The 12,175-nt window shown below is 43.0% G+C and overlaps 1 protein-coding gene across 1 annotated transcript in view; it reads left to right on the forward strand.

Annotated features, from left to right (window-relative positions):
- Window positions 1-11,713, forward strand: part of CENPF (centromere protein F) — a 67,472-nt gene extending 55,759 nt beyond the window's left edge. The window contains exons 18-20 of the mRNA XM_045771995.2: window positions 351-824; window positions 2,256-2,434; window positions 7,381-11,713. Of these exons, the coding sequence (XP_045627951.2) occupies window positions 351-824; window positions 2,256-2,434; window positions 7,381-7,584 (857 nt within the window). The 3' untranslated portion in view covers window positions 7,585-11,713. The remainder of the gene's footprint in view (window positions 1-350; window positions 825-2,255; window positions 2,435-7,380) is intronic.
- Window positions 11,714-12,175: the final 462 nt, after the last annotated feature.

Here is a 12,175-nt window from a genome sequence, read left to right on the forward strand (position 1 = left end):
ATGCTGGAAAAGAATGGGCAGGGGAAAATTGGGAATGAGATCAATTAATTCATCTGATCTCATATGGACTGCAAGGAAGTGTTGACGGGGTGGCTGGAATACGAGTTTGAGATTTTGATGGTTTTTCTTTAAGCTATCTTAGTCAAAGTCATGCAGTCTAGAATATCTACCTTGATATGATCCCTCCCAAACAAGACTTGTTTGGTCTATAAGAACACATACAGGTATATCTCCCCCACTTCTCTTAAGCGAAAATCAAAGAACAAACTTGAGCTTATCTGCTTTATGATGCCCAGTGTTGATTAGAGAAGCGTCAAGTGACGTGCGGTGTGTCACTTTATTTTTGACAGGTACTGTTGTGGATTCTAATGTAGAGGATTTAATGGCTGAGATAAAAGAACTGAAAGAAACTCTTGAAGAAAAAAACAAGGAGGCCGATGAATATCTGGATAAGTACTGTTCCCTGCTCATAAGCCACGAGAAGTTAGAGAAAGCCAAAGAGATGCTGGAGACACAAGTTGCACGTCTGAGTTCACAGTCTAAACTTAATCTCCAGCATTCTCCTTTGCTAAATTCAGTTGTTCCAGAAGCCTCTCCAGCCCCTTCTGCTACTGAAAAGAAGTTGTCATCCAGCCAAAGTAAAGCTTCAGGCAAAAGGCAAAGGTCCACTGGGATTCGGGAAGATGGTGGAGGCACAGCGCCTTCTACCCCGGAGACATTTTCTAAGAAGAGTAGGAAAGCAGTCAAAAGTGGTATTCACCCCGCAGAGGATGCCAGAGACACTGAGTTTGAGCCAGAAGGACTTCCAGAAGTTGTAAAGAAAGGTAGGCATTTAAAAGCAAAATCATTTGTGTTCTTTTGAAATGCCCTATAAAAATCCACATACAAAAAGACAGGAGCATTTACGTTTTAGATTATTGTGCAGCAATACTAAATGGTTTTCAGAAACAACAGTCCACCTTGAAGTTGGTACGGTATACTTTCCTTTCTGCAGGAGAAAAGGGCTAGGATCTAATGACTCACGTTACAACACAAAATGTGCTAGGAGATTTCTAAAATGACTACTCAAAACCTGTTTGGAATTTGATGTTTCTCTGCTGAAAAATCCCCAAACTGAGGACATTCTTCAAGCTTTTTCACCTTTAGTCTACATCTCACCCGGGTAGGAGGTGAGCTGGGGGATGGGCCCCCTTGGTTGGAGCCACTAAACTGCTTTTTATTTTCTTAATTTAAACCCAGTGATCCTTAAACTGTGTCCCAGGGACTGGGGCCAGTCTAGGCACAGTTTATTACTGGTCTGTGACCAAAAAAAGTCATGTTCAGAAATCAAGAGTAAGAATTGAGAAATTTTCATAGCAATTTGACCTCGTTGCAACATGCAAACACATCGTGAGTTTTCTGTTGGTTCATTCTTGTGTTATGCAGAAGTTATCATTCCACAGCAGGTTGGAAATCACCCCCCACCCCTTTCCCTCAAAGAAATATCAACACTGAGTCTTTGCCGTAGATGATTTGAGGAGCACTGTTCTGAGTAACTGGCCCTTAGGAAGTCTGGCGCCAAAGTAGCTATCTCTTTCTCATTACTGCTTTTTATTTATAATTAAAGGGTTAAACGCAAAACCAAATGCTGCTTAAGTTAGCCATCAGCACGGCTCTGGAGTGTGTGTGACATGCCAACCATTAGTGTCATTGGGATTGACTTTCTCCTCTTACGTACCTCCAGTCATGTCCACTCGCACTGTGGAGGGAGACTGTGTGAGCAGACGGTGAAATCCCTCTTTTATGGGGTCGGCTGTCTCCTCCCACCTAGTCTCTGCCTGAGTTGCCGGGGCTGTTACCATTTTACCTTTTCTTGTTTTAAACAAGAGCTGGCTTCCCACCCCCTTTCTATTTGATCCTCCCTTTTTATCTCCAATCCAGATTTTATGGGAAGGCTTGCTGGTATGTTCTTCAGATCTTAGAAAAATGAGAGTTAAGACATCTAATTAGAAGAAGAAGAAGCAGGGGGAAAAAAATTCTGTTTAATGTTATTTTCCCTTTTCCATTGTGTTTTCTTGTGTGTCTGGTAAGAGAAAACCCACTAGTTACTTGTTTGATTTAGCAACTGTGAAGTCAATCTCTTGTCTGCTGTGGCCGGCAGAAAGTGTTTCTGGAGTTACTCTTATATTGGTGAGAACTTCACCTGATACCGATTGTTTCCATTGTAGATTCAGTTGGACCTAGCAACGTTGACAGCCAGCCTTTTTTGCCCTTAGGGTTTGCTGATATCCCAACGGGAAAGGCAAGCCCGTATGTCCTGCGGAGAACAACCATGCCGACTCGGACCAGCCCCCGCCTGGCTGCACAAAAGTTAGCACCATCCCCACTAAGTCTCAACAAAGAAAATCATGCTGAGACCTCCCAACCAACAGCTGGTGGCAGCAGATCACAGAAGGTAACTCCTAGGAACGTGTACCTGCCGTCCCAAATCCGGGAAATTACAGTGTTATCGGGCAAGGGTCTGACACTGACTCAGGGGCTCTTTAAAGTCTGACCTTCTTCTCCAATCAGTGTAAGTAAGCCAGTCCTGAGGACAGTAGTGAGCCGACCCGAGGATAAACATTACATTATCCTGCACCTACAGTCTCCTCCTTGATCCAACAGGCCACTTAGAGTTGGATGGAAAATGTTAAATGAGGAGAAATCATAGATCAGAACTCAAAGGGTTTGTAAGCATGTGTTAAGCAGTACATTGAAGGAATTGAAGAGGTTGTCTTTTTTTTGGCCACAGGCATTGCTCATTGCTTGTTTCACACTTTTTCCTCTAACCGTTTGGCCCCCCCAGCTGCCAATTCTTTTTTTCCTAACTTTTTTACTCCTTTACTTTACAAAAAGCAAATACTTCAGCAGACATCTAAAGAAAGGAGCTCTGTTGACACATTGCTCTATTTTGATTGTTGATGGCAGAGCTATGATCTCAGTGACCTCTGTGTACCTTGCAAATGGCCCAGTAAATGTTATTTAAAGCATCGAGAATATTGGCTTTGCAGATCTTTATTATACCATAAGATATACTAGCATTATGTATGCAAAGTATATGCATTTTATTGTACTCACGGTATAATAAAGTATTACAGAAGCATTATAGAAGAAAGAAGGAAGTAAAGTTAATAAAGATCTAACCTGCTCAGGTTTATAACACTATCTTTCACTTCCACAGTCTTGTTCTTCTCCCCAGTGTTTCTCAAACAAGGGGTCACAGGAACATTGTTGGAAGTTGCTGGAATAGCTCTAAGAATTCTAAAAGTTTTATGATTTTACTTTGATTGCTCACTTATTGCTCACTTATTACTTTGCTCACTTAACTATACAGTGTGAGTATCTTGACCCAGAGACAAAACTCTGAAAGTGTCGTAACCCCTATTTGTGTCATGTAATAATTCTTTAAGTGGGCATGCTCATTAGGATTTTAGATACCAAAATAACAAAGACATTGGGGATTAGCTGCATCAAAACAAGAACGTATTTGTAAATGTTTGTTCTGTTGATGTATAAGAGCCGTAAGCATTAAGGAATGTATACCTAGTATTAAGTTTTTTCAAAACTTACATTGTAGTAAAATTTTTATTAATTCAGGGGTGAGGAAGAAGGGTCTGAGGTTCTCTTTCACTTATTAAAACAGGTCCATCCATTACTTGTATTAGAAATATTGACCGTTGTGTGCAAATCCTCCCCCCACCCCAAACCCCACTTTTCTTTCTTTCTTTCTTTTTCTCCCTCCTTCACATTTGGCTCTATCTTTTGAATGCTGGTAACAACAGAACACTGGCGAGTGTGCTGGAGTAGGACTTGACTTTCCAGTGACCGTAAGAACAGCTCCTTTTCCCAAAAGCAACCAGTGTTCCTAAAGAGGGAAGCTTCCAAGCTTGACCCAAAGCTCTCCGCCCCCGGCTAAGTCCTGACCTGCACATCGGGTCTGGGTTCTGGTGTAGGCTGTGCCATTTCCTTAGATGGGTGGCTGAGTGGGAGCCACTCCTCACCCCTGCATACAAGCTAACCCATTCCTGCTTGTGTCACACTTCTGAAGATGAAATGAAGTATTTGTTCGGCTCTCTGAAAACAGAAAATCTTGACACGTACATAGGACTCTACTTCGACCTTTTAAGGTGGCTCGCTTTATTGTCGCTCCTGGCTTAGACAGCTGCCTTCTGAGCTGCAGTATGAGGTCTGCGAGGCTCTGGATGATGATTCCGCTTCCCCTGTGTCCTCGTGTCTGACACAGGGTCGGGCATTCAGCCGCTAGTTTGTTGAATGACTGGAGCTGCTCATGTCCTAAAGTGATTATGATAGGAGATGTTTAAAGGTATGTTAGGAAATCCTCTCATGAGGTCACCACTTGGGTCATTTTTTTCTTCTTTTATGAGGACTCGGTGCAAAGGCAGTTTCCATGCAGCGTTCAGACTTACTATCCAGGAGCGAGCGCTTTGCACACTAGGGGGCCTGCTTTCCACGCTGCTTGGAGCCTGTTGAGTCCAGAGGCGTAACCACGGTTTCCTGCAGATTTGTGTTCGGTGCTCCGGCTCCGGGCTGCAGCGAGTGCCAGCTGTTACGAATCGTGAAGCACTTTTGTGCACTTGTGCAAATGAATGGGGACCTTCCTCTTGAGAGGAGGTCACGGGAGACTTCATGGTTAGATGCAAACTCTTCAAAACCCAGCCTATTGATTTTTAATTTAATTCAGCATTTTCTATAAAATGCTTACCGCATCAGTTAAGCAAATTTCATCATTCAGGTTGAGAGGTCCAAGGTGTATCTTTTCCAGAAGCAGTTGCTTAGAAACGCAGGATGATGAGCGCTTGCCTGAAGGACCTGGCTGAGGTCTGAGAGAGACATTTCCCTAGGTCATTTAGCAGGACCTTTAGTGACATCTGTCGGGTTCAAGGGGGGAGATGCGAAGTTGGTGAGGATCATTCTCTGTGATGTCACTGGGATGAGTAAGCCCAGGAGCTCCTCGTTTGCTGGGGACAAGCGAGTTGTGATTGCAGAATTGACCTGAACCTGGGGTTGGTGGTCGGTGCCCGAGGACCTGCCTCTAAATTGTGGAGGATGATGGTGATGCCGTCACCACGGCGTCGGTCCGCGGGCTAGCGGGGCCTTGTGTTTCTTACTCTGAATGAGGTTCATTTTCACTGAGCCATCCATGTGCTTGTCCTCTGGCCACTGCGGATGCAGACAGAGTTTGTAGGACAGTCAGGATAGGGGCCTGCCGCGGGGCTCCATCCCAGCACCCGGATCATGACCTGAGCTGAAGGCAGACACTTAACCGACTGAGCCACCCAGGTGTCCCCACACTTAATCGTTCAAATACTTGGTGAATTGGACCTCATCTACTTCTAGAGACAAGTCTGAGGCTAACTGACCAACACGAGGATCAAGTTCACGGTTTAAACTGATCACGGACTATAATTTCCTTAGTTCAGTATAGAGAAATTGAGTCTAGAGGGGGAAGACAACGGGTGGGCTTTGGCTATTTCGTTGGGATTAAGAAAGAGTTTTACTGGCTCAGATATTCTTTTCCCAATGTGAGTGATCTCTCTCTCTCTTTTTTAAATGGTGAACCTGAGTATCCGACTTTCCTGCATCCGATGGGTTCACGGGAAATGCCTGTCTTTTCTATCACTTTCTACTTAAAAAAAGAAAAAAGAGTGCCAGTAAAACTCTGTTTTTTTCCTTTAACTTTCCATGGATGGTAATTTTCCACTAAGTCCTGATCGTGAGAGGCTGCTCCTTTCAAGTGTCCTGCATATAATCTGAGTTAGAGGCAAGCTTTCCAGGGATTTGATCTGTTGGCCAGATTTACTATGTCTTCTGTAATGAAAAGTATTTAGCTGCCTTTTAAAACCACATACTTCCTACGGAAAGAATATAAATGGGGAAATAATTTCCATTCTTTTTTCTTGCTGCTTCGGAAGGAGGTCACTGGAGTCCGTTGCTCTTTGTCACAATAGCTCCTTCTCCCTGCAGGGACTGAACATGGGTTGCCTTGTTAAGAGTGCCCTTCCTCTTTACCTTTTAAAGATCTTCCTGCTGGAATCCTCCACTCTTGCCTGTAACGTTGGCTAAATGAAGCTTTTCTGTCGTTCATCTGTCTTGCTCCTCTTTCTCTTTCCTGACCCCATATCTTCTGTCATGACTGTGTAAACCGCAGAAACTCTTGACTGTACCAGCTACCCTGCCCTTTTTTAAAGTTTCACATTCTTTCTTCCCTTCCCTACCCTTCCTTTCCCTTCTCCCCCTCCCCTCCACTTCCCTGCGCTCCCCTGCCCTTCCCTTTTTTTGAAGATTTTATTTATTTATTTATTTATTTATTTATTTATTTATTTATTTATTTATCAGACAGAGAGAGAGAGAACACAAGCAGGGGGAGCGACAGGCAAAGGGAGAAGCAGGCTCCCCGCTGAGCAGGGAGCCCGGTGCAGAACTTGATCCCAGGACCCTGGAATCATGACCTGAACTGAAGGCAGACGCTTAATCGACTGAGCCACCCAGGTGTCCCAAAGCTTCACATTTTCTGAGATCCCTCTTCCTCCTAAAAGGCAGGGCATTAGAAAGGGGATTTACTCTTTTTGGACTTTATTATTTATTCTGCTATAATCCAAATTCAGTATGAAAACAAAACAAAAATATAAGATGAGGGCCATCTGGGTGGCTCAGTTGGTTAAGCGTCTACCTTCGGCTCAGGTCAGGATCTCAGAGTCCTGAGATCGAGTCCCATGTGGGGTTCCCTGCTCAGCGGGGAGTCTGCTTCTCCCTCTGCCCCTCCCACCTGCTCGTGCTCTATCTCTCTCAAATAAATAATCTTTTAAAAAAAATGTAAGTAGAATGTTTAAAATGACGATATATGAGGACAAGGTTCTAGGTCTTTCAAATGTTGTAAATGAAGCTCCCATCCTCTGAAGGTAGTCTTTCTCGTTTAGATCCCATTCATCTGAATGACAGCAGGGTTCACTTAGGCTGAGCGAAAGCTGGTTTGGGTTCGCACTCAGGCGCATATTGAAATTTGCCAGGTAACCAAGCCTATTCTGGGCACTAGGGATATAACGGCCAGGAGGACATAGTCTTTGCCCTCAAAAGCTTACCTTCTGATCTAAGAATGTCATAGTAGCCTTGAGAGTGAGACTTTTTTGGCCATCAAAGGTGTTTGCAAGGTGACTCATCAGAGTTCATGTCGGACACAGCCTCTGTTAGGTGGGGCCTTTTCTCAGTGAAGAAGAAATGGTAAAGCCGTGTACAACACCTGCAGAGGGATTTAACTTAAAATTTGGTGACAGAAGCACTTTATTTTCATGTTGTAGAAATGTGAATGTGATTTAAACCTCTAACACAGATGCTTTGTTACAGGTCAAAGTTGCTCAACAAAGCCCAGCGGATTCAAGCGCCCCATTCCGAGAACCCACCACGAGATCTCTCTCGGTCAGTAACCTTCCTGAGAGAAGTCCAGCTAACAGCCCCAGGGAAGGCCTGAGGGCCAAGCGAGGCCGGCTCGCCCCCAGCCCGGAAGCTGTCCCTGAGTCCAAGAGCAGCGAGAACTGTAGGGTCCAGTAGAAGCGACCTTGTATGTCAGGACCTTGGCAGGTGGCAGTATTTGGCCAGAAGGCAGTGTGCCTGCAAAGACTTTTCTTTAGTCAGGGAGCACGTTATCAGTGGGAAGAGAACATTTCCTTATAAATCGAGATACATTGTACTCTTTAGCTCTCCCCTGTAGAAGTACTGGAGCAGTTCGAAAGCACTGATCACCAGCTCGCCATTGATCGTTTTCTTCCGTGGTGTAAATGGCGCCGTATAAAGCTTTTTGGTAATGTTGCACTTAAATGTCAAGCACTATGTAACGACCTCTGTTCGTGTGTGGATTTCACCCTAAGAGAATCCAAAATTCAGGTCTACTTCCAACGGAAAGCTCCCAGGAAAATGTAAACTTTGCTTTATGATATTTTCTATGTGTAGAGCTAGGCAGGAAATAATTTTAGATCAAGAATTTCTTTTAGTCCAGTACCATGGAGGAAAATCATGCACACATACACACACGCGGACGTGCTCATCCTGCTCTTCCAGTGCGTTTTCTAAATGTTTGCCCATATAACCTGTACATAAGTCACGGAAGGTGTGTGTGTGTGTTTCCACTGGGCCGGCTTTGCAGGCTCTGGAAGATACAGTGTATCAAGTTCTCTGTCACTGTACTGTTTCTTCCTAAGACCAACTTGTTGCAGTTCTTTTAGTGTGCATTCTCATAAACAGCGACATTGTATTAAAATAGGGCATTTTTTCCTAATAAAAATATCATTTTTGTTTTCTGTAAAAATGATTCTACGTATAAATGCATTCTGAGCATTGGTACTATTTCTTGCTAACGTCAACAGCCTCTTATAAAAGTAAAAGAGTTTTGGGGCGCCTGGGTGGTTCAGTCGTTTAAGCGTCTGCCTTCGGCTCAGGTCATGATCTCAGGGTCCTGGGATTGAGTCCTGCATTGGGCTCCCTGCTCAGCGGAGAGCCTGCTTCTCCCTCTGCCCCTCCTCCTGCTCCTGCCCATGCTCGTGTGCTCTCTCTCTCTCTCTCTCAATCAGATAAATCTTAAAAAGAAGAGCTTTAACAAATGATATTAGTATATTTAGTGAACATATTCAGTTATATTAAAAGACGTGATTTGGAATGTGAGTCACAAGATTATATAGGACTTATACAGGGATAATACGTCCAGCCAGTGCTTGGCACATTGTGTGTACCCATTAAATTGCATCAGAAAAGATACAAATATGTGGTATTTTCCAGCTCATTTATTGATGACAGAGTTTGGAAATATGCAGGCATTATGAGCCATATCAAATCCCCAAACTTTGGAACAAGTCCTTTTGTCCTTGAATCAGGGTAAAAAACTTTTCCAGGACATGAGCTAGTGAAAGATAATTTGCTCTTGGCTTTCAGTTCAGACTGATGTATGAACCTTGACAAATACTATCATTTATATTTTAAAATTGGCCTTTGTAAGGTGGCCTCTGTTGTTGAATAATGCTTCAATAATATTAAGCTACTTAGTATTCATCTACTGAAAGCGATATCCTGACTTTCCTTTCTTCAGTGTCTCGGGGTTGTGGTCTGGTGCAATATCCTTATCATAAATCATCCCAAGGCTGCCATGTGCTCAAGGGCATGGCCCGGAGTAGACATCACTGGGATCAGCTTTGCTGGCTGTCTCCAGTTACTGGAAGATTCCACTCAGTAGGTCTCACTGGGTAGTTCCATGGGTCCTTGAAAACATCTTCATCTTTTTCTAGGTGGACCTTAGCTGCTGTTCTTTGTTACAGGGAATACTTAGCATGCTTTTTGTAATTGTTCACAGTCATTATAAATGGGCAGCCAGAATATTAAGTATTTTTTTCCTCGAGCTAACATGAGCTGAGCTGCATATTGGATGGAAAGTAAATGTATCACAGTCCCAACTCTGAGGTACTTGATAAGCCAGTTAGGTCACAGATAAGATTCCAGTGAACAAATCATATGGAGAAATAGACCACCTCCAGAGATCCAGGAGTCAGATTCTCAATCTGTACAATGAGGGGCTTGGTGGAGACGATTCTTTCATCTTGAATATTCCGTAGGATCTCAGTTGGCTCTTTGTTTTATTGGGAATTGTTGAGTCCAAAGAGACTGCATCTTTAATAAAAAGGGAATAAAAACCAACACTTAACTGTAGCCTGATTTCCTAAGAATCACCCCTCCACCCGGGCACACATATTAACCTTTGAGATTTATTTGTGGTTTTTCTCGTTTGTCTCCAATCTTTTTATTTGGTTGGAACTATGAAATTTGCACAGGTTTCTTTGAACCTGGAAGGAAGTCAAAACCTTCTTCCCAGGGGCCCCCAACTTTAGGAGGGGTGGGAGACCTGTTCCACTTCCCAACTGGTTTGAGTCAGGGAAGAAACTTCTAACTCCTATTAGGGTGCCTGAGCTCATCGGTCTTAGGATTTCCAAGTTAGTTCTTCCAAAGTCATTCAGGTTATGGCAGTATGTCACGAAAGTAGCTTAAATGGGAAATAAACTATGATCAATTCTTTAGATTCATCGGTTTAATACACCACAGTCAGAAGTTGAACTCATCATTGGTGTATATTTTATATTTCTCACTTGTAGTTGACAAGGGGAGTATCATTGTTTCTTCAGGAAGACACTAAGTGCCTGGAATGGGTAGTTGCCAACTGCTTCGTGGAGCATAGTTGAGTTATGCCCTCCCTCCCGTCTCTATTCTATAAGCTGAATTCCCTTGAGAAGAAGGGGCTTTATGCTGGTTCACTGACCGGAGAGAACACTCAGAAGAAGAGAACTGGGAGTGCTTCTGAAGAGCTGGGCCATTGTACTGGGAAAAGCCTGAGGACCTAAAACCAGCATCCCACTTCTAGGTGACGCCATGTATCTGGCACCACTATGCCCCTGAGCTATGGCTCAAGTACTAAAAACACCGTGTGGAACGTTACATGCATTTTACAGTGTTTTTACATGTTTGCTCACACCACCTTTGCGAGGTAGACGTTAGGATCTCCACTTTACAGGCCGAGATGGAGAGACACAGAACTTCGGACCGATACATGTGAGGAAATCTTCTTTATAATAATGATGCGTCTCACGACAACCTTGCGAAGTGGGGATTATCCTCATTGGGTAAAAGATGAAATAGGCTCAGGGAGTAAGTATTTCAACCTCAGTTTTGTGACTATAGAACCCAATCTCTTGTGTGTATTGTGCGTCTCTAAAGGCAGGCTGTTCCAGAATAATTCTGAGAGCACAAATATTCAAGAGATAGAGGTAGCTTTTCCACCTTTTCTATGCAGCGGAGATGTCCTTAAGTCTAGGATGATGGCATCTGACTTGGTTACTTCCAACTGCATTTTGTATGTAAATATGAGACTAGCGATGCATTTCAACTTGTGAAACTATAACTACTCACTCGGTGCATAAGCATTATTTACTTAAAACTAAATCCTTTTAGAGAGTCTGCCTTGGAAAGTCTTGAAAAATCTTGAGATTTGTAAGGCTTTATATAGAAACGTTCAGTATAACGTAGACCTTAAAAATGAGAAGCTTCAGGGGCGCCCGGGTGACATAGCTGAGCATCTGACTCTTGATTTCAGCTCAGGTCATGATCTTGGGGTTGTGGGATCGAGCCCCACGTGGGGCTCCATGCTCAGTGTGGAGTCTGCTTGTCCCTCTCCCACCCCCTGCTTGCATTCTCTCTCTCTCTTTCAAACAAATAAAATCTTTATAAAAGGGAGAAGTGTCAATGCCTGGGCTCCCCATCTGACTGACCTTGGGCAAATTACTCAACTCACTGTGCCTAATTTTCCTCTGGTAAAATTGGGAATAATAATACCTTTTGGAATTGTCATGATTAAATTAATTAATATTTAACTATACATATGATTTTGCCAACAATAAAATGGTTATTCTGTATACAAATAATTACAGATAATTTTTAAAAAATATTGCGGCTTAAAATTGTTAGATAAATCTGTCTGTCCAACACTATGCATTAATTTCAGTTCTATGCTACAAGATTCTCACCATTCTCAATATCACTAATGCTTATTTTGCAAATGAGTGTAATCGCTATAGGTTTGTACATACCATCCAATTACTGATCTTGCAAATTAATCCTCCACTGGTTTTGTTTTTGTTTGGCTCATTAAAAATACCCAAAGAAAACAATTATTGCAACTAAAAAAAAATGAGTTGTATTGCTGACGTTTCTATATAAATTAGTCGTTTGGAACTCAGAATACATTTCCTTCCAGGAGTGACATTGCAGACTGCGGCTAAATTCAAGCTCACATAGTTCCTGTAGCTCCTAATATGGTAAAATGGCAATTACATTGGTTCCAACTATGCAGAACCTATGCTCACAACATTGTTTTTCCTGAAAAATATAAATTTTAAGCATTGGGTGACCAGAAACTCATTTTTCTACCCCTCAGCCATTGTCCAGTGTGACCCACTCTTCTTTTCCCCCGGAATTCATAGTGATCTAGAGATCCCAGGAGAGACATGGGCGCATGGATGCCTGTCCACCACATTTCTAACCGCAGCTGCTCCTGGTATGAAAGGAAAAGTGATGGCTTTTATGTCGGTCCTGATGCTGCAGGCAAGGT

This window comes from Ursus americanus, chromosome 2 (genome assembly GCF_024610735.1).
Source record: "Ursus americanus isolate L20-20 chromosome 2, mUrsAme1.1.p, whole genome shotgun sequence".
Taxonomy (NCBI): domain Eukaryota; kingdom Metazoa; phylum Chordata; class Mammalia; order Carnivora; family Ursidae; genus Ursus; species Ursus americanus.